General features: G+C 41.5%; 2 protein-coding genes across 6 annotated transcripts; both read left to right on the top strand.

Moving 5' to 3' along the window:
• The first annotated feature begins 1,909 nt into the window (after positions 1–1,909).
• hycc1 (hyccin PI4KA lipid kinase complex subunit 1) lies at positions 1,910–20,771 on the top strand. 5 transcript variants are annotated; one of them, XM_053446695.1, is made up of 12 exons: positions 1,910–2,079; positions 9,717–9,794; positions 10,432–10,533; positions 10,770–10,949; positions 11,791–11,871; positions 11,960–12,075; positions 12,901–12,996; positions 13,829–13,945; positions 14,224–14,311; positions 15,477–15,639; positions 16,846–17,189; positions 18,556–18,696. In XM_053446695.1, exons 2-11 carry the CDS (start codon positions 9,744–9,746, stop codon positions 17,142–17,144), a joined length of 1,293 nt encoding a protein of 430 aa, XP_053302670.1. In that variant the 5' UTR covers positions 1,910–2,079; positions 9,717–9,743; the 3' UTR covers positions 17,145–17,189; positions 18,556–18,696. The 5 variants fall into 5 exon arrangements, with proteins under 5 accessions (XP_053302670.1, XP_053302668.1, XP_053302672.1 ...); XM_053446693.1 differs by having other exon boundaries at positions 9,713–9,794; XM_053446694.1 differs by lacking the exon at positions 1,910–2,079 and adding an exon at positions 5,141–5,289 and having other exon boundaries at positions 9,713–9,794.
• A 1,039-nt stretch (positions 20,772–21,810) lies between these two features.
• On the top strand, positions 21,811–25,213 carry tomm7 (translocase of outer mitochondrial membrane 7 homolog (yeast)). The gene is made up of 3 exons (XM_053446613.1): positions 21,811–21,978; positions 24,427–24,475; positions 24,789–25,213. The coding sequence occupies exons 1-3, from the start codon at positions 21,876–21,878 to the stop codon at positions 24,802–24,804; spliced, it is 168 nt and encodes a 55-aa protein (XP_053302588.1). The 5' UTR covers positions 21,811–21,875; the 3' UTR covers positions 24,805–25,213.
• Positions 25,214–25,437: the final 224 nt, after the last annotated feature.

Here is a 25,437-nt window from a genome sequence, read left to right as displayed (position 1 = left end):
AAAGTCAGTTTACTGTTCTACAAATTAGACAAGTTCACTAGTTTTGTTTCATTTAAAATCGTAATTATTGAAATGAAAGGTAGAATGTAAGTTGAGCTACACGACAGTCTGGTGAGGTATATTGTGGTATATTAATAGTGTAATGCTGCTTATGCTTCAACTCTGTCAGAAAACAGTAAAACAAAATGTGTGTGTACTCTGTTGTCAGCTTTATAGTGATTATGTAAGTCACTCTTGATAATAATGCACCTCATTGATTTATCTCATTTATAAAATTTGCAGCATAATGCCAAGAAAAGAGAGATTCCAAAAGCAGAAGGAGGGGGAACTGCAGCAAGCAGCTCAGGGTAGCAGCTCTCTTTTATCTTGGATCAGGCAATCAACTAGTAAAACAAATGAGGGAGAATCAGTAACCCACCTGGTCCAGAGGAGCCCATCACATCACTAAACCTAACCCTAACCCTAACATATTATTTGGTTATTCAATATGGCCTTGTTTTGTCTGTTTTTGCCTGTTATTCATTTATTTATTCAAATTCATAATTTGAGTTAGTTTGTTAACAAAAATAAATATATAAGTTGAAAATATCCTACTGTGTTTTTTATTTATTTATTATTATTTTTAATTTCATAAATAATTTTGGCGATGGGTGCCCTTTTTTTTGGTTTGAGCACCTGCCCCACAAAGTGTCTGTGCACGTGCCTGATCAGGAATTTTAAAAATGAGACACATAATGAAGAAAACACACAGAAAACATCAAGCATGTATTTAATGGTAGCGACTATACACTGTGGTTTGAAGGCCCTGGCAGCATCTTGTTTCAAGGACATAAATGCTATACAGAAATTGTATTTAATATGGCACTCAAGATTAAAATACTATTCATTTATCCTTGTGAAGAATTGAATTTCCCTAAAAAGGTGTCATTTTAAAAGCTAACATTAGGGGGCAATGTATGCTTACTTTACTGTTGTAACATCCATTCTTCCTTATTCCTTAGATGTAGAGCTTATCTTTTACTTAATGGATCAAGGAAACCTAAATCCCACAGTCCCAGAATCAGGAATCACAATTAGTTAGAATTTTGTTTCTCTTTTTAAACTTTGAAAACTGTACATATCATCTATAATGCCATAAAAGAGCACACAGGTCAGACTGGGGTTTCCTACATGCAGCAATGGGAAACTCAGCCTGGTGTTTGCTATGGCTGCTGTGTCATTTTGCAATTGCAACATTCAGACAGAGCAGATTTGATGCCTATAATCCACGAAAAGCCTCGTTGTATTTATCCACTGATTGGAATCTGCAGCTTTCCGGCATCTGCTATTGTGGAGGCAATCACACACAGGGCCAAACACACATGCCCTTTTGATAATTAATTTTGGAAAATGCATTGTTCCGGAGGTCATTGTCAAGTAATCATGCATTATTTATCTAAGGGTTGCTTTTGCCTTGACGTGTGAAGTATAAGGGATGTGGTGGGTAAATACATTATTTTTTAATCCCAATGAAGAATACATTTTGTTTCATATTAATGTATTGAGAATTGAAGCTGAAATAAAAATTACATAATAAAAATGTGAATATATTGCAATATAATCAAAGGCAAATGAGTAGATATCATAAAGTGGAATTCATATTCTGAGGGATATATTCAAACAATAGTATCATATTCCCACTATAAATAAATAAAAGGCTTATTCATGTGGTTCATTAAAAGCATTTTAGCAGCTCGCTGTGCTGTCAAAGAGCAACGACTGACAGCGACAACCTACCGTGATCGTGGAAATTATTCACATGCAGCGAATGCTACGATACGATTGGTTCCTGCACTCGGGAGGGCGCGGCAACGACATTGTTAACTGCTCCCCGATTGGCTGAAGTGTTCCTTCACTCCGAGCACACCCCGCCTCCCCCTCGCCGAAGGTAGTCTGAGCGGAGAAAGTGAAGAAGATGGAAGGAGCTGATGTTGTTGTATTGTTGAGAAGATTTATGGAGTAGCGGAGTGATAGCCGTTCTCCCCTCTTGTCGGAACCATAGAGGACAGCGGCACCGGGGAATTAACAGATAGCATGCCCGTAAGTAAACGCCGTTCCCCCCTGGTTTACTTACTGTCGCGCCTTAGCCGAGCTAGCTAACTAGCTAATCTGTGGGAAACCGCGGTGACAGCTCAGAGTCATTCAGCAAAGCCGAGACAGAGCGTGTGTGTGAGGGTGCGGGATTAATTTACACTCTCTGGTGCCGGTTAACTAGTCCAGCTAACGTTTGCCATTGAATTAGTGGTGTGCTGATACTGAATTTCCAGCTGTGTTAGCGGTTGTCACTGTGTCAAACCAACCGGTTAGCAGCAGCAGCAGCAGAAGAAGAAGCAGCAGCAGTAGCCCATCACAGACACGTTATTAGTTAAATTAGGCGTCAATGTTATGCCAAACAGCTGTTGAGGAGACGTCACTACACAAGTTAATGAGCTTTCCATAGCAACCATTTGCTGTGGTGCTCACATCTGTCATCGAGACTTTGTACCTTTATCCAGTGGAACAGCTGTGTGCGTGTGTGCGTTACCTCCTATAAACATAGACCTTCTGAGGACCTGTCGACCCCAGCTATGGGGACAAAAGCCCAGTTCGAATGAGGCAAAACATAATTTCTGATGTCCTGGCTAAGGTTGGGGGGGATTCTGGGAAGGTTATGGTTATGAATGGGTGTAGGTTAGGGATAAGGCTGTCCACAGTGAATGGAAGTCAATGCAAAGTCCTAACAAGAATAGCTGCGCACATTTTAGCGTGATTGTCTTGTCTGTCTGTCCCTGTCTTTCAGGACTGTGTGTGGGTTTGTTACCTCTTTAGGACCTTTTCTGATATAAACATTGACCTTGTCAAGACCAGTAGACCTAAATGGGACCAAAGCTTAATTTCTGAAATCCTTGTTAAGGGTAAGTTGTAAAGTATGGTTAGGTTCAGGTAAGAGTTAGAAATGAATTGGTAATGATCAAGGCAAGGGATTTTTGTTTGTGTTTGTGTGTTTGTGTGTTTGTGTGTGTGTGAGTGTGTGAGTGTGTGTCTTTGTTCCATCTTGTCTGTCTGTCTTTCAGGACTGTTAAGATACTTTTAAACATTCCTCAGGTGATCTTCGTGTGCGTGTTTGTGTTTCAAAAGCAGAATAGTATTTTAGATAATGCGTTGTTAGGATTTTTCTAAACACCATCATGTGATGCAGCTTTCCTCTGTACCACTCAGCAAGAACAGCGGTTTCCTGTATAAGGGGGGGCTGGTGTGAAGCCTTGCCTAAGAGCCCAATAGCGGTCTTGCTGAGTGAAATGAACTCCTTAACTACTGTACATGTTATCAAACTAGTATTGTCTGGCTCTATGTGTCCTTCACAAAGGCAGAACTTATGGTGGTGCACCAGTTATTGTTTAATTAAGATTAACTATTATTGCCTGACCTTTGTTATACATGCTGTATAACCGTGCTTTTGTTTGCCTTTGTCATAAGGGATAGACGGATTTGCTGGGTGAGTGATCCTGTACTGTTAAATGTGTTGTCATTAAGCTGTGGATGTGTGTAAGTGCACACATACAAATAAGGGACAGGCTTGTTAACGTGTGCCATCCATGGCTGCCTGTATCTCAGGCCTCTTAAATGCGTTTTGACAGTAAAGCCCGTCAGGTCATGGAGAAGGAGGATCGCACTGGCTCTGCTGTCATTCTGCATCATAGCTGGAGTCACCCATGTCTGCAGCTTCATGAGCCATTTGAGCAATGAAAACTGTTTTCAATTCTTGCCCCTGCTTACACAAACACAGAATAGCACAAATGCATCTTAATGTATACAGCAAAGGTATAATTCTCTAGGCATGAATAACACACGATACTTTGGCATTCATTTAGGCCAATGGAAAATCGTGCCAAAAGTGGTAATTGAATGTGAAATTATAAGCCTGAACATGGATAAATAATGAGAGAGCTATCGAAGTATGACAAGTAAAGCTGCTTGCCCCGATACAGAGACAAAAGGAGAGAAAACATGGCAGATGAAAGTGATAACATTGATCCATCTGTATTGTTAATCGTCGGTCTCTTCAGGCTCATTCGCCTCAGCAAGACAGGGAATTGGATGGACGAGAGGAGGGCTGAAGATGCATCACTGGCTTAGAGGCAGCGTAGAAGAAAGCGTAGGCTGCTATAAGAGGATTCCTCCCTGTAAGATCTCTCTGTCTTTCAGTAGAAAAAACCACACACACAAACCAGACTCGGCTGTCATGTCTGCTTAGTTGCAGGCAGTCCTTTGGTATATAAATCTCTGTGTGGACGTGAATATGAAAGAAAACAGAGGCAAAAGAGAAGACCCCCTATCCTCATCGTCCAAGCTATAAGCATCATGCTATTGAAGAAGACCTGAGGGGAGAGCAAGATGGGAGACAGTGACATTAACAGGCAGTAACAGGGTCCACCCCATGGCCAGCCAGTGGAGCTAAAGAAGATAACAACTCAAGGCATGAGAAAGATTTGCTATAAATTTGAGAAAAAATAGCTGCAAAAACACTGTGCCAGCTCTTTGCAGGGTTGCTGAACTGACCCTGGAGGTCATGCCTCTATCCTTTATTATGACACTTACATAACCCTTCCTCCACCTTCACGTGGACACCCAGCACTTCCTCAAAATAGTTCACTTACTGCGCTTGTATCATGTGAAAAGATGCATGTAGTCACCTGCTGAACCTGTTGACAGTTTACGACTGGCTACTTTAGAAATTCCTTTTTAACAGCGGGGGAAGTGGACGTAGGGGAACACTTAAAGTTACTGGTTTTGACGTTGGTTTGACTGGTTTAACAGTTACTACTACAGTTAAAACTAATACTGATACACGTTTAATAGTGAACAGGTTTGTCCAGGGCTATAAGCCATTGATTACTTTAGGTTAATTTCAGCATTTTTTATCTGTTTTACATTCCCTAATCTCTGTCTGTCATCAGACTAACCAATAGTGTTTGTGTGTGTGTGGCTTGTATCCTGCACCACAGGAAAAAGCAGCTGGGGTTGCTCCGTTGCTCTTAAAACCACCCACTTCATCTTTCTCTCCCCTTTTATTCCCTCCCACATTCAAGCCTTCATTGTTATTGGCCCACTCACTTCCTGAAAAAAGAAGGTTCCAAAGAATATGTGTAATAGGAAGTGAGGTAATCAGCAGGGAGGGGTCTGTACGTGTATGTGTGTGGCTGTCCCCCTCTTAATTCATTTGATCTTGGACTTGCTTCAAGTCTCTCTCCACCAGCTTTCTCCCGACAGGTACGTTCTCACTAGTCCTCTGAGCGGTGACGGAAGTTGTGTTGATAGTCATGTCGTTTTCATAGTAATCCATGTGAAGGCATTGGTGTTGTATTGTGTGCTTGCCTCAGGTGTTTTCCAGTAACTCTGTAGGGCATATACGTTTAGACATGTCGTTGTCAGAGAAAAATAAGCTTGTAAGACCGCCAGTCGTGAGTGTGTGTTTCTGAGTGAGTGACAGAGGCGTGGGTGTAAATTCAGAAGGAATGAGCTGTCAACTTTAACTAGCTCACAGGAACAGGTTTTGTCAGCCAGACATTGAATAAACACACTTGCATACACGCACACACACTTGCATGACACCTCTGTCGTCACTCCTTGGCAAGAAGTTGGACTTTGCATTGGTAGAAAAACTCAGCTAGGCTCATAAAACATTGGTTAGATTCACTTTTCCAACTTGTTCAGATCACAGCAAGTCGTGTGTTTCATTAGCGTTACTGATCGTCCTTGTTTGTCAGAGCCTGGGAGGTTGCCAGGGGCAGAGCAGATGGAAACAAATGAAGTCTCCTTATTTATCGACCAATCCGTCTCTCGTGCCTCGAGTAATTCATCCTTTGGGCCGTTACACATTCCTTTTATCCCGCATCTCTCCATTCAGATCTCGGTTTTATTCATCCTCTGGTGCATCCTACCTGTCCCTCTGCTCCATTTATCATCTACATGTTAACCACCTCACTGGTTTGTTACTTGTGCCTGTCGAGCCTGCTCAGCCACTTATCCCCTAACACTGGTTTATTCATGTATTTGTGTGTTTCTGCTGTTAATGTGGTTGAGCTGCACTGAAGCAGTCGACCAGCTGCTTGGTTTGTGCTCTCTCAGGCTTATATCGATTTCTGCAATGATCTGTGAATCTGTAATGACATAGAGATATAGCCAGTCTAACAGAAGATAAACAACTGCCAAATACCATACTTATGCTCTTTCGTATTGCTGTGGCATTTTCTGCAATCCCACTTTGACAACGAGTAACGAGACACAATTCTCTTACAGTATTGTCACACTTTAATGCTCAGAGCATGGTGCATATGTCAAAGGTTAGTTTGTAATATGCACACCAATGGGAAGCAGTTTTTTGTCTTTATACATCTGGCTCATCCCTCCCACTCTGGTTGGGGTTGTTACAAAGTCAAAATTCAGGATCTTCTCATGACATCAAGACAACAATTGCCTAGTTAAAGCAATCAGACCAAGATTCATTCAGTTGTACAGGATACAGGCTACAGCATGAACGAGGTTACATTGTATGAGATTCAATCATGATCAATCAAAGGGGAAATTAACTTTGATTATATTGTGATCAAAATGTTACATTTCCCTTACAGTATACTCCCAGGGAAATAGATTTCTATATTTTTCTCCAATAGTCGCTTGTGTCTGTCTGCAGTCCGTCAATAGAGCCAATCATTTTTAGAGACAGGGATTTATGTGTTGTTGCCACTTTCTTTTCAGACATTATAATAATGTTTTCTTACCTTTTTTTTGTCTTTGAAAAAATTATCTTCAGATAATAACATTCAAATGTAAAACTCAGTGGCAGAAATGTATTGCTTCAGCCACATGTGCATGTAAGCACACCACCCACTACTCTTTGGGGGTAATAGTGGTTAAAAACTTCACGTTAAGTAATTTAATATAGATAATTGTCTATGGATGGTAACATAACAAATCACATTATCTTTCTAATTAAACAAGGTTTCCAATTAGTTAAATTCACATTTACCTGGTGAAAAATAACTGTATGGTACAATCCAGGGCGACGGCAATAAATTAGCCACTACTTTTCTTTTTTAGTTTTTTTATGACCTTCTGTTATTCCTACTATTTGATAGGACAGAGAGACAGTTTTTATTAGTGAATGGGGGATGACATGCAGCTACGGGCCACAGGCTGGAATCGAACCCAGGACACTGCAGAGACTTTTAGCCTCATGGCGCAACAGCTCTACCAGGTGTGCTGTTATGTTGCTTTTTTGACCACCATAACAGCTCACTATCAAATGGTTGCTTTGTCATTAAAGCTCTTTGAGTGGTCATCAAGAAAAGCGCAATATAAATACAGACAATTTAACATTTAACATTTATTTTGTCAAAACCCACTGAGCACCTTTTAATCATAATTTTTTTCCACCCTCTGCATGTATCAACATAATTTCTTTAACAAAATACAGGTTAATTTACAGTGACTTTGTACCCAAGGGTCATATTTGCACCTGTCTTTGTGTTGCTTTAGTTTCTCCAATACTTCACACGGGTATGGCTGGTAGCGCGGCAGTCGGCTGCTGATTTGGTCCTCTGGGATCTGACATTGATGACATGCCCCAGACGCCAGCGTGGGCAGAGCTGATGGGTTAAATGTGACTATGTAGGAGGAGAACCCATCCCCTTACAAGACTGACTCATCCAGACTAATCACAGCCTTCTATTGTTTTTTTATTCAGTAAACCTCTCCTTAAAATGCACATGCTGGCTTTAGATTTTGCTGTCCTCCTTGTTGTCCTCACGAGCATGAAAGAGCAGTACGACAGAACGTCACAAAGGACCAATTTCTCTAAATGGCGGCTATTCCACTTTATAATCCTTACCCATTTCATGAGTCACTGGCTCCCCTCCCCCTGTCATTCCTGTCATTGGTACATTCCATAAATAGACACCTGGCTGCTGTTGAGAGACCATGCAACAAAATCGTGTGAAATGTATCATTTGGATGTGTGAACGTCGGATTAACCGGCAGGAAAGATGGGAAGAGGCTTGTGTGTCTGTGTGTGTTTGTTTGTTTGTGTGTATAGATATATGGATATGATATGAATGCATGTGGACATGTAAATAAATATATGTGTATGATTTTTTGTTTACTGTGTTAATACTGTTCACAATACAAGGATGCAAACCGTAGTGAGTGTGTGCATGCGTGTGTGCGTGCGTGTGTGTGTGTTTGTGTGCGTGCGCGTGTGTGTGTGTGCATGTGCGTGTGTGTCATCTAGCAAGCAACGTGCTGGTATTGGAAGAGTTTTAATGGGTGGAATTAAGCCATCTTCAGCCCCAATGGGAGCACATGTTTCTGCTTGAAAAGTGTGCACATAGAAGGACTTGTTCCTCCCACACTGTTTTTTTCAACTTTTGTTGCTAGACACACTAAACATGGAGTTCGTTACTGCATTCAACTTCCAATTTAGCCTTCAGAGCGCCGGCATAGACATGACATACCCTGCAGGGAAAAAAGACTGTTAGTGGATAATTCATCAGTCATGCAAAGGGATGGTGTCTTCATGCAGAAAGAATTATGTAGGTCTATGGTCAGTCTGTTGCAAACAGAGTCAATTTGAGCTCAGTATATTAGAAGACACTACTTTATTCATCAGTTTTTTGTTTAATCTTTTGATTATCGAAATGAATTTCGTCCTTAATATACCTAGGCCAGTTTCGTCCGGCTAGCAGCTCTAGACATGTTAATGTTGTTTGTCTGTTGTTGTAATGTCCTAGTGGTGATCAGGCAGTTGACCTCTTCAGACCAAACTGAATTAGATTCAGAATTTTAATATTTGTTGAGATATTTATGTGGATAAATCCTTTTGACTTTTCATCTACTGTCACTAACAAGTATTGGTTATGATGAAAACAACCATTGGTTGGACCTCAACTATAATGCATCTTTTATAATTACAACAATAGGAATTTTAGCACACATAAACACAGGCCTGGTTAATAGCCTCATTAATAAATCCTGCAGTAATGGCATTAATTGACCACAGAATATGTAAGAGAAGGTCGAGTAACAGTAGAAAAAGTAGAAGATGAACGAGAGGAGGCAGACAGCATCAGTTCTGGGGATGGATTGCAATTGACATCAGAAATAACAAAAACGGGGATAAAGGAAGATAATTTCACAGTGACCAAAGCTAAGGCAGTTATGATCTCTATGTCTGTCTTTGATTGAAGATGTCGGAACAGCATAGCCTATTCAACAAGCCTCTAAATTCTGCTGCCACAGTCTTGTTTTCTCATCAGTGAAATCAGCCGGGAGTCTCTGTGTGGGTGATTTTTTCGATTTGCCAGCCTGAGTTGAGAATAGGTTAGGTACTCGCTGCAGAGGTGTGTGTCTGTGATAGAGAAACAGGAGGAGAGTGAGGGGGCAGGAAGACTTGTGCTTCTTTAAGTATTGACTTGATGCCTGGAGCGTACAGAGTTACATGTAACCACTGCCATGGGATTGTTTGATATAACATTTTTATCAGGTCCCAAAATAATGGAAAGCAAACAAACATGGAAGGTTTCCAGTTCAAGCTGTAAATACTTTTGTGCGAGAGGGGAGGGGGAAATTGCACTTTCTTTTTTCTATGTGTCAATAATTAAGTGAACTGTGTTTTAACACACTTTTTCTTTCTCAGGTAGAGGTGACTCCACTTCAGATGAGGGAATATGTTGGCTATGGACCAAGGAGTAGTGGAGGACTGGCTGTCAGAATTTAAGGTACTGATTCATTCATTGTGTGTGTCTGTGTTCTTATGTGTGTAAAACTGTGTACCCATGATCAGTATGCAGTATGATCTCTGCTGCTGTCCTAATCATTGGCAGAATGTCTTACACACGCACGTAGTTGCTTTACTGCTGCTTCCTATCCCAGAAAACACTCCTACTCAAACATAAGCACCGACCGATACTCACCAGGCATGCTGAAGTGGAGTAATAATAAAGAAGATTTTCCTGTTTGAACGTATGATGAGTGATTTGTCAGTGAAGCTGAGGTCTAAGTGCAGCTTCTTTAGACATTATTGTTCTCTGTCATTTTGGAGCATTCGGCCTGCATTTAAAGTACACACTGTGTGTTTCTATATTGCCTACTCTCAATTATGTTTATTTGTTGGGTTCACCAGCAGCTCTACTCTTAGGCAGATGTCTTGAACTGATATCTTAGTATCCTGGACCTGATGTGAATCAAGCAAAACTAATGCCAAGTTTGAACAGATCATGTTTAGACTACTATCAACAAATGTTTGGCGTTTCTGTGGTCATGTCATGCTCTCAGTTTCCATGCTGTTATTTTTTTAATACTGTTGAAACTCAAATCAGGTGTGTATCAAATTTCTAATATTTGTGTGTGTTTCAGACCCTCCCTGACAGTGCCGTGTCCACCTACGCTGCCTCTCTGAGAGAGAAAGGTTCCCTGGTTCCTGCACTCTACAAGGTCATCAGAGAGAACTACAGCGATGTATGTACACTCACTATAAGCTAACCTTTCACCAATATTTTTGAGCATATTTTACACACTTCGTTTTTGTTTATGCATCTGTCTCACTGTCCAAAACAAAGTTTTCCATCTTGAAATTTTTTGATGAAACATTAATGTCAAAGACAAAATTGATAGCAATTGCAGTGGAAATTGTAATCTGTGTAATTTTGTAGACTGATGCGATGTTACCATTTTGGGTCGTCTTTCCTCCCCAGTTGCTGGAGCCAGTCTGTCACCAGTTGTTTGAGTTTTATCGGAGTGGTGAACCGCAGCTGCAGCGTTTCACGCTACAGTTCCTGCCAGAGCTCCTGTGGAGCCTCCTGTCCGTCAGCGCAGCCAGAGACCCCCACACCTCCGGCTGCATCGAGGCCCTGCTGCTGGGCATTTATAACCTGGTAGGGGAGAGGACAAAGTGCATGTGTGTGCGTGTGCATGTGCATGTGTTACTTTAACAATATTCATATCAGAGCTGATGCTAGAGGACACCAGTTCTTGTTTTTAACAATACAATGTTTTCAGTGTGATAAGCGCTATGTAAAGAAAAACAATAGAAATAACCCTGATCATTGGTAAATGTAATCATGCAGTTTCAGAAGCAGGGACTTAGCCACAAAGCTATATATGTGATCTGCATCATTTTTTTAAACAATCACATTCTGGTCTTTCTGGCTTGTTACACAGCTATATATGGACAGTGAGAGGAAATATGGGTTACAAAGGGAGGAATTGAAACTATGATTTTGCAAACAATTTGCGGAAAGCTTTAGAGTATCTGCAAGAAGCAACCTATACAAAGAGATGGCAGCCCTAGTAATTATTAAAGTGTGTTTAGTCCCAGTTTCATCCATTTCAGCAGTGGATGCTCTATCAGCAAAGTGCAGTGTCCTCTAACTTCCACTCTGAATAGCAGAATAGGTCAGCTGTCAGTCAACACACTGGCTGGCTCCCATTAATCTATTTGACATTAACATGCACACAGGGGACACCAAAACCCTGGGGTTTTGTGCTTGTGTTTTTCACTCAACACACACACACAAATATCAAAAACACACGCACCAGCAGACTGAGTGGGGAAGCACAGACCCTGAGGTCCACACACAAATGGCCACATACGACAGATGAGGGTTCTTGAAGAGATAAGCACATGCTCTTCAGAGCTTCAGAGGTTCAGGGCACACTTTTTTTGTTCTTGCTCACTGAAACATTATTCTTTGTCGTCCTCTTTTTGTTTCACAGGAAATAGTTGATAAAGATGGACAGAGTAAAGTGTTGTCTTTCACGGTCCCTTCCCTCTCCAAGCCCTCAGTGTACCATGAGGTGACCAACACACACAAATGCCCGCTGATCTTTTAATTAGCTTTTGCACAATTCTTAAGTGTAACCACTTTTTTTTGTCCACCTCTAGCCTTCAGCCATTGGCTCCATCGCTCTTACAGAAGGGGCTCTTGCCAATCACGGGCTGAGCAGGGTGGTGTACAGTGGGCCACACCTGCAGAGGGAGATCTTCACAGCACAGAACAGGTAAGAGGCATGATGGGCGCACTTGTGTAAAGTTTTCAGGGCAAGTGGCTACGTGTCGGCAGGGACAACATTTTTTGCTGATTTTGAAACGGGTGGATTGGCAAAATTCTAAACAGGCAGACTGGCCTAGATGTGGCTGCAAATACCAAGCAGACCACTAAAATAGAAAAATGTCTGACGGAGATGCTGAAGAATGCAGAAATCTTACAAACACAGCTTCCTCCCACGTATACTTGTCGAACTTGTTTTCTGCCAATTTGTAAAGCTTGAGGTCAAGGACTTTGTGATTCTAGATGCTATTTTATTGCAGTTATAAGCAGTTACACCGAGCCATAAATCCCTCATTAATTTTGAATAATTAATTAACTTTAGAAGAAACAACCACAATTAATGTGGTTGATTGAAGTCTTGTCTCATTACGGTCGGTGACTTTAATTCTCACTATCAGGTTTTTATGGTGATGGTGAGTTTAGCCAATTATCTGCCGTATTATGTGATCGCATCAGTAACGGCCTGTGGCAGTTGTCTTTGTTTTGTTGCATTTGTAGTTGTAGTTGCGGCTGCACTGTAGCTGAACTATGGAGGTCTGAATACTATTTTCTTCTACTGTTTTAGACTGACTGAAAATAGGCGATCAATTTTTTATCTTCAGCTGTAAGATTTCTGTGAAGAAAACGAGTCTGGATGCTTTTTAAGATCGTGCAGACACAAGATATCTCTTTGTTATTTTTTTTGAGTGGTGGGGGTATTTATATCTACAGTATTGTTGGCAGCATAACTGGATGACTGGCGGACAGATTTTAAGTGTGTGATTGTGTTGTTTAGGTTTGATGTGCTGACCTTCCTGCTGCTGTGCTACAACGCTTCTCTCAGCTACATGACCCCGATCTCCCTGCAGTCCCTCTGCCAGCTCAGCTCCAGGTAAACCACACATGGCCTCGACTTATCAGAGGGGTCACTTTTTCATTAGGACTCAAGGACTAAATATCTGCAAACAAACAAACACTCTCATTCCATGGTATGTGACCTTTGTGTCACTTTCTTGTTAGCTGATGTTTTTAAAGACAGAAGTTCCCCACACACACACACACACACACACACACACACACACACACACACACACACACACACACACACACACACACACACACACACACACACACTCACTCACAGTTTTGCAAGCACCTGCTTATCTGATCCTCTTATAGACTTTGCTGCAAGTGAGAGCCAAGATACAGCTATTCCGCAAAGAGCTGCGATGTATACACACCCCAGCTCTGTGATTTTGGTAATCTGCCAACTGCATCTGAGCATTAGTCTGATAAGCACAGAGCTAAACAGAAGTCAGCAGCTATGATTTCCCCTCAACGGTTTCCTGTGAATCAGCTACATGTAGTGTATAGCAGCTTCTATAGCTTCAAATGTTCAGGTGCTGCCTCAGTTTTAGTTGTATCCTCTTTGTTTAACTTGTATAATACAGACTAGAGTGTGTATCTGTGTGTGTGTGTGTCTGGGTATCTGTGTGTTTGTGTGTGCTTTGTTTATACGTGTGTTTGTGCGCCCCCTTGGTTATAATCAGCTATTATTTTCTCATTATTGAGTTTTATATTCATTGCAGCCCCAGGGGGAAGTAAATTGCTATAATGGCGGGGGAGCAAAGTGCCTCCATGGTGTGTTTTTTCCTGTTTGATGCTTCCCTGTTTCACTTATACAAGCTTCTCTATTGTTTGTTGTTTTTGTCGTCTTCCTCCAGGGTGTCTATATGTGGTTATCCACGGCAACAGATGCGGCGCTACAAAGGTATTAGCACGCGGCTGACAGTCACGTCGGAGTTCCTGGTTCAGCTCATCACAGGCATACACTACGCTTTGTGAGTGCACACTCTTGCCTTAATGCACAACCAACACTGTTCATCTTTTAACCTTCCATGTCTTACTTTTCTTCAAGTCTCTGTAATGCAACAACATCTTGTCCATGTGCCCTGTTTCTGGGTCAGTGTTTGTTTTGGTTTACTCATTGTGTGTACATGCTCAAAAGGGGTTAGATTGAAACAGTAGTTGAGGCTGCACACTGTTCGTTTTTACTGGTCCCTGCTGTCTCAGTCAGTGTCTAAAAAAATTACTTTTGTGTGTTTGTGCCCATGTGTAGCTGTAATGGGGAAGTTGAACTGGGATCCAAATCACTGGATGACGTTCTGTATCGAGCCCAGCTAGAGTTGTTCCCTGAGGCTCTACTGGTAGGTGCAGTAAAAATGTTCTGCTATTATCACACACTTTGTGATTTTATTAAACCCTGTTGGGAGAGTGTGTGTGTGTGTGTTTGTATGAGAGGAGCATTTGATTTAGATGCACATGCTGGCCTGTGGTTTTGATTCATTCCCAGCACACTATGCTGTATTGTGTTGGGGTGTGTGTGTGTGTGTGTGCGTGCGCGTGTGTTTGTGTGTGTGTGTGTCAGAGACTGCGAGCACATTGTAATCCCACTAGATTATTTACATGCTTTCCTCTCTGCTCTGTTAAGCTGTAATCCTTGAGGCCCCGGGAGTAGAGGATTGAACCTAAGCGCACAGTATTACTACACAAGTCAAGGTGTACCCCTCCACAACCATCAAAATACTCAACCCTTTGATTCAAAATCATGACAAAAAAAAAAGTCAATGAAATAAAACAGATTTTTGGATAAATGCCATGACTACAAATAGACTTGTGAAGAAGGGTCCACATTTCACTTTTGTCCAGTGAGTTTCTGTGGTTTTGGATTATTTTTTTTTTTTTGCAGCGGAATGCACCAGGTGGCTGCTAGCTTAGCATAACTACGACGTTTCCCTATAAGTTAAAGCCGCAGAGACAAAAGACATATTGTGTGGTGATTATGATGCTGTCTACCTCATGTTACACTATTAACTGTTACATGATCATTGGTGCCACTCGAGAATGTCCAGCAAGGTTATTATCACAACTTATGAAATAGTGTTATATAGAGCTAAGCCTTTTTGTTGATCTTATTTCACTAGTTGGCATAGCTCTGTGAGGTTGCGCAGCTGATGGTGAAGCGCGAACAAATTCCAACACAGAGAAATGTTCCCTTTCTCAAAAAAACGTATATTTAAATATACTCTAAATGGATGACATGGAGCTGCACGCTAAAATCTACGGAATCAAAAGTTCCTTGTATGATCTTTTTAAAATGATGATTTCAAAAACTTGGTTTTACATGATCTGCTCCAAGCACAGTCTACTTGAGTAGTGTATGTGTTTAAAGGGATAGTTCACCCAATAATGAAAATGCACTCATCGTCTCACCGCTATGTCGATGGAGGGGTGGGTGAAGTGTTTGAGTCCACAAATGTGAAATTAGCATAACTGGCCACTTTTAACATTGTTTGTGCTTCTCCTTCTCAGGTGGGCAACGCCATCAAGTCGTCGATGCACGGTGCTGCACTGAAGAGCAACAACAAGGAGGGTGCACGAAGTATCCAGGTGGAGATCACGCCAACCTCCTCCAGGATCTCCAGAAATGCTGTCACCTCCCTCTCTATCAGGGGACACCGGTGGAAGAGACACGGTGAGACGCATTTACAAGAAGCAAGGCGAGATTATGTAGGGACGTAGCTTTTGAAGCACCGTTTACTCGCAGATGACAGCAGCTCACACACACATTTCACATATTCTGTCAACATTTTTTTGGGTCATATTTTAATCGGGGTAAGACAAGGTAGAGAATTGTTTGGCCTTAGAAAAGTCCATGCCAAAGGAGAGAGCAAGAGGTTTAGATCACTTCATCTCATCACATCATTTCACCGGCCTGAAGTCATTGTGTTCAAGTGTTGTCTTTCACTCCATAGTTTGCCTTTCCTAAGCTTGCTAGTCATTGCTGTCAACTTTATTAGGACCCCTCTTTTCAAAGCCACGATTTCTGATCTGATTAGTGTAGAAGTTGGAGGCAGTTCAGAGAAAGCTGAGCATTCCCAGTTTGAGGACAAGTGAAAAAAGGACCGATTCAACACAGCACATGAACCAAGTTTGAAAGATAAGAAAGAAGAATAGAAGAAACCAGAGAGTAAGTAGCTTATGAATAGTATCCTACACAGATAAACTGCAGTGTGCACACTTTTATACTGAACAGGTTGTGTCTTGTGTTGTTTGAACTCTATGACAAAGAAAATATAACATTTAAATAACTATAGAACAGACAAAATGTTATCATTGATTTCAGAGAGTTTAGAATTAAGAGTCACACTCAGTTTTTCTCAGAGTGCAGGTTAAACAGGTAAATTACAGCTTTAAACTTGTTTAATGAGTCGGTTTTATCTCCAAACTTTCTCCCCCTTACATCTCATACATCCCGTTCATCCTATCAGAGCTGCACAAACGCTTTTGTTATAAGCAGATGATGGAAGAAAAGGCTATTAGATATTAATTCCAGTAGAGGTGAGGGGTGACCGAGTAGGAAGTGTGATTCCATTCAGATACTGTTTTCATTTCCATCTCCATGCAGCATGTATTTTGACCATGTTATGTTCTGATCACTATGATTTTTGTCTTTATTTTTTTCTGTCATTACATTAATTACCTCTGTGTGTCTTGTGTTAATGTGGTCGTGTGTGCCTGTGCACATGGCCGTCTTTTTGTTTTTCATGTATGTGTGCATGATGTTTGTTTCTGTCCGACTGTGTGTGTGTGTGTGCGTGTGTGTTTGTGTTTGTTTGTGTGGGTTTATATATGTGTCTATGTATTCTTCCATTGCCCATCCATACTCCCCCACCACCAGAGTCCCAGGAGGTGAGTGTAGACAGTGAGGCTGCGCTTGGGGGTGTTGCCATCCCCGAGATCAGTGTGACAGGCGTGAGCGGCGAGAGAATGGCCAACGGAGACTCCCTAAGGCAGCGCCCTGACGGTCGCACTGGGCCCGACGGCGACATTATGGGCACCACCTCCGAGGTCAGCGTGGACCCCCGAGGTCACGACTCCGGCACACGGGGTCAGGAGGTCAGGAGGCAGAAGTCTGTGAGGCGATTGGTGGAGAATGAGGGTTCTGGGACGGCCTCCACAGGGAGGAGTCAGTACTAAGGTCCTGCCCCTCCTTCCCCCTGCCCCACTCCTGGGGTAACCTAGGTAACGTGTGTGCAGGCGTTGTCTGAACAGCTGCATGCTGACTTGCCCCTTCACCTTTTTTTGCACTGGGCTCCATCACCTTCTCTTCACGTAACTGCACTATTCCTCTCATCTGTCTATTCGATGTCATTCATTCATTTACTCTCTCCTTTGTGGCTAAAGCTTCCTCACGAAGACCTCCTGCTGAGATTCCCTAAAATCAAATTTTTTAACATCTAACAGAATAATGGATCAATAACCTAAAAAAAATGCATAATAATGAAATACACTTGGCTGAATCTTGTACTAAAAATGCGAGTTTAAGGCTACTATTAATAGCAGAACATCAGTTAAACAAGGAACATAAACAGCAGGTAAAAAATTAGGTTTATGAACATTTTTCAATAAATTCGACAGCCTGAGGTCTCTGATAACGGAAAGGCCTCATGACCATGAATCAGAAAACCCGTATATCTCTGTTAGCAGCACCAGGAGCCTATGATCTTACAACACGGTTAAAAGATCTGACACCTGGGTTTTTATTAAGTTTAAGTTATCACTTGGCCCTTAGAGCACACGTGGTACGCCTCGACACATCTCTCCTGGGTTGCACCTGGAGACAGATCCCTCCCTTCTGACCAGTAGCTAGAAACCGAGGAGGGATATGCAGGTCCTGAATTATTTGACGCAAAAGCTTGTCACATTATATAATGTTAACTTGAATCCAGTGACTCCTGCCCTCGTCTGAACAGGCTAGATCTGACCATGAAAAGAAATGTATAGGACCTGTCTATCAGTATGTTTACTGGTGTTCTGTTACAAAGATAGATCAAATCAGAAGGGTGTATTTGTGCCTAATGTGGGTGGTTGGCTACTCAGATGGGCGTGGATTCACGCCCTGAAGAAAGCAGGAAACCCATTTGTGTGTTTGTCTGTAGAGTTTGTGAAGAGGTAAGTGATTCAGGTGCACTTGTTTGTGTCTCTGTTTTACCTTCTTTTACTTTCCCTCTGTGGTCTTTCCCAAGCTGATGCTCTCAGACACTCCCCTCTCCTCTGACAGTAAAACACTGATTCTCTCGGGTGCTTCTGGTTATTGTAACTTTTTCTGCACTGGATCTTACATTGTTTCTTCTTGGGTGGCAATATGTGGCTGATAGCTGAGGTTACATTGTGAAGGCGCCACCTGCTGGAAAGGATTAGAGCTCCCCTGTCAGCCAGCCATTCTTTGATACAAAATAGTGAATATATAATTTTAAACATTGTAATCTGAATAACGATTTGATTGAATCTTTGGGGCTGGATGACAGATGAGATCATTATATTTTGGTCTGTTCCTGTTTTTCATTTTATTGCCTGTTTTGTGTACGTCCGTCTGTCCGTCTCACAGACGCAGTGGATCTGGGTTCCCCGGATGAGCTGATGGACATTTCAGAGATGGATGAAGGGGTGTGGCCAGGTGGGGTCGGGCCTGACATGACCCCACCCACCATCACTATCAGCAACAGCATCACCACGTTGAACCTGGGCGCCAAGGCCATGAAGAAGTGTCGTCTCGGTGGGCGCAACAGCAAGGACAAGGAGGCGGGGCCTCTAACAACAGGCCGGGCTGCCAGTGAGAACGCAGAGCTGTCTTTCAAGCGACTGACGCTCACATCCAGTCAATCAGTGCCCAAAGCGGGAGCTCTCACCAGCCTGACGCGCACCGCCAGCGCCGTATTCTCCCGCTCCTTCGAGCAGGTGGCCAGTGGCATTGCCCCTCCCTCCAGCAACCACAACACCTCTGACGCTGGTCGCTACTCCTGCATCCTGCAGGAGGAAGGGCTAGGGTACTTGAGTCCAATGCCAAACCACACGCAGCGCTCTCCCAGCATCAGCGTGCACCTTGGCACTGACCTCTGAACCCTTTAAGAATCCTGTCGACATGAACCCTCGCCTGTGATCCTGGGACCCCGTACCTGTGACCTGGAACTCCAAGCCATGCCAACTGCAAAAGAAACACAAAAACAAACAAACGATCAAACACTCCCGCTGTTTTCCTCTATTGCTCCACTTTAACGTCTCTGATTCTGTGTGGTGTAAACCAGCCTGTTGTCCCGCTCAGACATCCAGGGCACCATCATCTCCCTCCGCTCCCCTCCTTCAGCGAGGTCGTCTCGTCTGGGTGTGATGTAGGCGGGATGTCCGCGATACCACTTCCACAGTGCACTTTGCTGTGAAGCTGTGCAGGTACAGAACTGCACTCTTCTGCAGAGCAGCCCGTTGTGAAAGGGTTGCACCTAAAACTCGTTACTAAAAAATGTGTGGGAAGGTATTTTAATTGGCATTTGTTGCCCTGCATGGCTTTTCCATACATCCATCCTGACCCTGCCCAGGTTTGTCAGAGGGAAGATGTTGAGTACGTGTTTGTATGCTTGAGTGTGTGTACTGTACAGTATGTATGTGTATATATGTTTTTAGAATAAATACTGCTGATTGATACAGTGATTAAGGTATGATTCTCCGATCGGAAACAAGTGTTTCTACATCTTATAAAAACATATCCTCTTCCATAGCAATACAAATTCCTCCTGCTCAGTGTTTTCCCTTATTTTTTGGAAGACCACCCAAGCTCCCTCTGTTCCGCCTCTATTTTTGTCAACAGTTTCAGCTGTGCTTCTTAAAAGAAAGTTCCATCACTAGATAATCAAACTAGTGTGATAAGAATGGGTTCTTCATGTTTACACTTGCACAGTATTCTCATCGTTATGGAGAAGCAATATTTGTGTCCTTCCCTCTGGTTCCTCTAGCACCTTCCTGACATGATGTGTACTTGAACAATAAAAATCCAACTTCTGATAAATGACGAGGATGTTTCTCGAGTGGGGGGAACGATGTGTGTGTGTGTGTGTGGCTTGTTAAGTATTGAATTTTGCACTTGACAGAGTGTTTTCAACTTTGGTATTTTCTTATGAACAAAAAGAAGTGTGACTCTCACCTGTGGCGTTTCCCTGTGAGAGGAATAGAAAAAGAGATGCTTTGTTGCTCTGTTAGCATCTTAAAGTTCCAGAAAATATTCAAACCCAACACTCAACCTATCTGCAGAGATTTAAAATAATTTGATACATCTGATTGAAGTTGTGTTGGCTCATTTAAAACTGTAATGGAACCTGTGCTTTCTGCAGTGGAAAATTTTTGTTGGGGGGGGGGGGGGGGGGCAGTTTCGGGGCAACAAGGCATCTTCCCTCACTTCAGATCTACCCAGCATTCCAGATGTTGGTCATACTTTGGTGATGTGTTTCCTGTGTCCCACCTTGTTTTTCACCACTTCTCTCGTACCAAAAGAAAAGGAATGAAACTCCACCAATCGCCTTCGTTTGGTGTCCTGAATCAAACATCCATGCTGCCCGCCACCCTCAAGCAAAACTGTATTCTGTCGTCTGTGTACCAGAGCTGTCAAGTGTCCATTGCTTGGTGGGACACTAACAATCATCGTGTTTCTCTTCTAGAGTTTCTAGAATGTGAATGGGTTAGCTCTTGTATTAAAGTTTCTTTACATTGGCCTTTCATTTGTCTGACATAACTCAACTGCCACAACTTCTGGGAATAAAGTGTTTCTATATTTCACGTGTGTGCTCTTTTTCTTCGTCTGCCAGGGAGCCTCACCAAGCATAGCAGTTACAAATCCCGACGTCACACATCTTTTTCAGGTTTCTTAAAATATAAGCATATTTATTTTTCACCCTGAACCTATCTGCTATCTTTAAAATGTACAGTATATCAAGAAATTAAAGATTAAGGAAAGATTATTTGTAGGCTGTAGCACATTTCAACAATGGTTACATGTAATATACAATGAATAATGACAAATAGTCAAAGCGACATGAGACAACACAAAAAACCTGTGAAAAAGTTGCATAAAAATGAAGAAATAAAAGAGTGACTAGGGTAAGAAATGAATAGTCGTGATTTAATAAAAGACCATGGCAGCATTGATTTTAGGTTGGGACGTTAAAACCACGGCTTCATTTTAGATTTAAAAGATCTACAGCTATGAAAGATACTGTGGGTTTTCTACAATACATTTTTATTTTTTATAAAGATTATATATTCAAACAAACCAGGTTCCTGTTTCAAGCTGTTGGTATGGGCCTTATTCAACTTTTAACTTTCTATCAAGTTCAATTTGTTAAACAGACAGCATCATTTAGGTTCACACACCTTATACTGGAATATCTACCTCGATGTTCCGATTGTCACAACTCACACAGGTGTTATACTGCAATGCAAATATACTCAATCAATATTCAAATTGTTTTATAATAATACAACTACAATAATACTACAAAACTGGTATACTATTGACAAAGCACAATTAAGACAACCGGAGCTGACCAGGGTGCTGTGGAATAAAAAAAAACAGACAAGTAAAAGAATAAAGTAAAACAAAATAAAATAAAATGCTAAAAACATAATATAAATACAAAAAAGGGAAGTTAAAAGCCTGAAAAAACATGTAGGTCTTCAGTTTAACCAGTTTCTTAAAAGAGATGACTGGGTTCTTTTATTTATAAATGTGTATACCTGTAGTACCACTCGCAGTTTCATGCCTCTCCACAAGATGGCGACCTACGGAGGGAACAGCTGACAGAGCAGCAGGGCCGGCTCTCCCTGACGTCACTTCCTGCTGCTCCTCGTCCTTGCCGTCCTCTCTGTCAGAGATAAACACACATGGCGAAAATGAGCAAAGAGACCAAACAGCGGCTGCAGCAGCTTTTCCAGTGCGGCCAGTTCGTCATCCGATGGGGCTTCATCCCCACCGTGCTCTACCTCGGTCAGTATCCGAACGTTGTCCGCGGGGAGACGGCGGGCTGACGAGACGTGCCTCGCTAGCGTTAGCCCGGCTTCCTTAGCCTGTTAGCCAGACCTCCATGCTAGTAGCCCACACTGTTATCTACAGTATCTGCTGATAGTCTGTGGGTGTTAGCTGCAAGATGCATTGTTAGCATTGATTCAAAGGCCTCTGAAGCAACATCTTTATTTGTTTATTTGTCTATTAGTGCATTCCTGACTCTAGTAGTCTTTCACAGCCTCTCCTCTTCCTCTCTGTTAAAGTTCTGCAGTGATCAGTGATGATGAAGAGAGTGACGCCATGCACTGTATTTCCTTAGGTGTGTTGTAATCAACGAATCCTCCTCCACTGGTGATTATCTACAGTGGTTATTTATATTAGTTAAATCTTGGATCCCGGGTTTTCACTCAGTTTTGTGCTCAGTCTTGTAAAAGTGTTGATGACCTTGAGTAAGTCCTGGATCGTTGGTTTCAGTCTGGTCCTGTGTGCATGTAATTTAGACTGATGTGGGTTTTATGGGGCCCGTGTTGATGCCGATATCAGAGAGGGAAACCTTTCTATACTGATATCAGGGAGTAATAAATAATCCTTATTATTATTCTTAAATTCATCTTTGGGAGAAATAAATCTAATACTGCTATTTGGGACTCAATCAGAATTATTTTTATTGCCATGTATATTTGCACATACAGGAAATTGCCTTAGTGTGGTTGGTGCACTGTACAAACAACAATATAAAAACAACAATATATACAGTAAGAGAGTTATGGGCACGTGCGGTTCTGAGGTGCAGAGATTGGTTATAGTGCCAATAGTATATAGTTATAAATGATGTGCGGGGGGGGGGGGGGGGGGGGGGGGTCAGCAGAGTCAGTGTGATGCAGGGGGCAGTGAGCTCCCGGCATCCAATGCCACTGCCCACTGCCATAGGGAAAAAGTGTTAAGCTGATGCTAAGGTTAAAGAGTTAAAAAAAACATATTCTAATATCAAAGAGTAAAACAATTCTTGTTCTAGTATTAGCCAGTGAAAAAAGTCGGATCCAAATATTAGAGGGTAAAACTAAATTGTTGTATTACTAGAGTATGAAAAATCTAATATCAGGGAGTAGAACAATTATTGAGTAAACATTTTCCTACACTGACATTAGGTAGTAAATTCTAAATATTATATTTGAACCAACACTTGGCGATGATTCCCAAGACGTTGTAGTCAAACCTTGTGATAAAGAATGTTACTGAGGATTAACAGTTCACAATCTAAATGTCATTATAAATAATAATAAACAAGGAGAAAGAACAAAACAACCTAATAAATAGAACTTGGATTAAGAATAGAAACATATTTATCCTTACATTAAATACAATATTTCATATCAGTAAATATAAATGCCAACACTGACATTTCAGTGAAATGCTCATAACGGCAGATTACATTTTTTTACATCTGACTGACCGATCGGTAGTTCGGGCTCTGGATGTTAGTGCCACTGGGTCCCAGTTAGCAGGTGTTGGTTTCGACTAAGAGATGGTGAAATTTAAACCTTTGCCAGTGTGAGCTCAGTCAGTGGAGTCACAGATTGGGTGAGAATCTTCTCTGACTTCAGCATCGTGGAAACACCGCTGACGTCACTCTCTTTCCCTTTCCTCAAAAACACACTTTTCTCTCTTGCAACTCAGCAGATTTGTCTTTGAATGAGCGAATGTTGCCCTTGTGTTGCCACCATCGAAATAACAACACTGAATACACTTAATGAAGAGTATGAGGGGAAATGGTGTCACAACAGCTGATCAGTTGAATGATTTAATAATAAACTTTCAGATTAATTGATCAAAAACATCAGTCATTAGTTTTCACTTTTTCTACTGTGAGGATATTTTTTTACATTTGATCTCAAGTGAACCCTGTTGGTTTTCTTAAGGGTCATTTGTCTTTATCTGGCATTTCAGGCATGTCTTTTTCTTAAGAATAGGTTGCATCATGGTTCACTCTATTTTTGAACTATGAATGAACTACAGCTGGTCAAGGAACTCCAGCTGTAATTTGACCCTTGCACACAATGACTCACAATGTGGGAGCACCTCGATGCAACTATGCTGTTTAATACAACTGGGGGGGGGGGTATCCAGGGTCAACTGTACAATCTGCTGTTTTACTCTAATGACTCGCAGTGGAAAACACACACCTAATTGTAAAGGAAGAATTTGCGGTTTATCATTTTAAGCGCAAATGTATTTCACAAATTTATTTGGGAAAAGTCAATTTACTACAAGGACTTATTATACATGTGTATTTCCCATCCAAACCAGTGTATCTTCTATTCTCAATGCTTGCAACTAGCTGTTTAATCCTGAGAGGCGTAGATTCTGTTTTCAGTGTGTACACAATGATCACAGTGTCCTTATATCTTTCTTTATAATTCTGATTTGCAGGTTTCAAACGTGGAGCAGATCCAGGAATGCCTGAGCCCACAGTCTTCAGGTAATACTTTTTCCTAGCAGTGGAATATTAAATAGGGTAAATGTCAAAATGGACCAAATCAAATTCGGGAAATAATTCTGCAGCACATTCAGTTCTTATGAGGAGGATGCTATTTTCTGATCTTGTTGGCTGATATTTTTTTATTTTACACAAACTATTAACACATTTAAACCGCTTCAGATTTACCATTTTTATTTCCAAGGGGACTCCTCCATAGGTGCTGGTGTGTTTTTCATTTAAAATGAAGGTAACCTGTCCAGGAAGATCTTAGGTTTTTACTTAAATCTTTTCCGGTTCTTTCCTTCCTTTCTAGTTTGCTATGGGGCTGAGGAACCTCTCCCCACAGCCAATCCCTTCTCCTCTTCAAGACCATGTGACCCACCTCAGTGTTGGACTTATTATGGATGTTATTTTTCACTTTCCTGTTCACAACTCACCCTCATATCTGAGCAGTGATGAACCAACGTCACCTGTGGCCATATTGTGTATGGCTCTGTTATATTGACTGTAAAAGTATGGAACGTGTTGGCAGCAGAGATGGAAGCTATTTGGATCAACGACATGGAATCAAAACTGCGTCCCTAAAAAAAGAAAGAAGCTGTGTCGACCAGAATGTCAGTTGATACTGTTTTTGAATGCGTGTCACCAATGTTTGGATTTACCATCCATTCCATGTGTCTCCTCTTTTATTTGTAATTTAAAATTCATGAAAATAAATCCTCAACAAAATGTCACCCACACATTTGTTTGTCAATATTCATTGTTGCATGTGTCGGTTTGTTTGAGGGTTTTACGTATGGAAATTCCACACAAAAATTAGGAATAAAAAATAAGACTCGCGCATCTTAAGTGTTGAAATGAAGAAAGTAATTTCTTATCTATGCAATTATATGTATATATATATATATATATATATATATTTATGTAAATTTCTTCGTGTTCTTAATATTCATGCAAGTTTG

Source organism: Pleuronectes platessa, chromosome 18, assembly GCF_947347685.1.
Source record: "Pleuronectes platessa chromosome 18, fPlePla1.1, whole genome shotgun sequence".
NCBI lineage: Eukaryota > Metazoa > Chordata > Actinopteri > Pleuronectiformes > Pleuronectidae > Pleuronectes > Pleuronectes platessa.
This window is presented reverse-complemented; position numbering and strand designations above follow the sequence as displayed.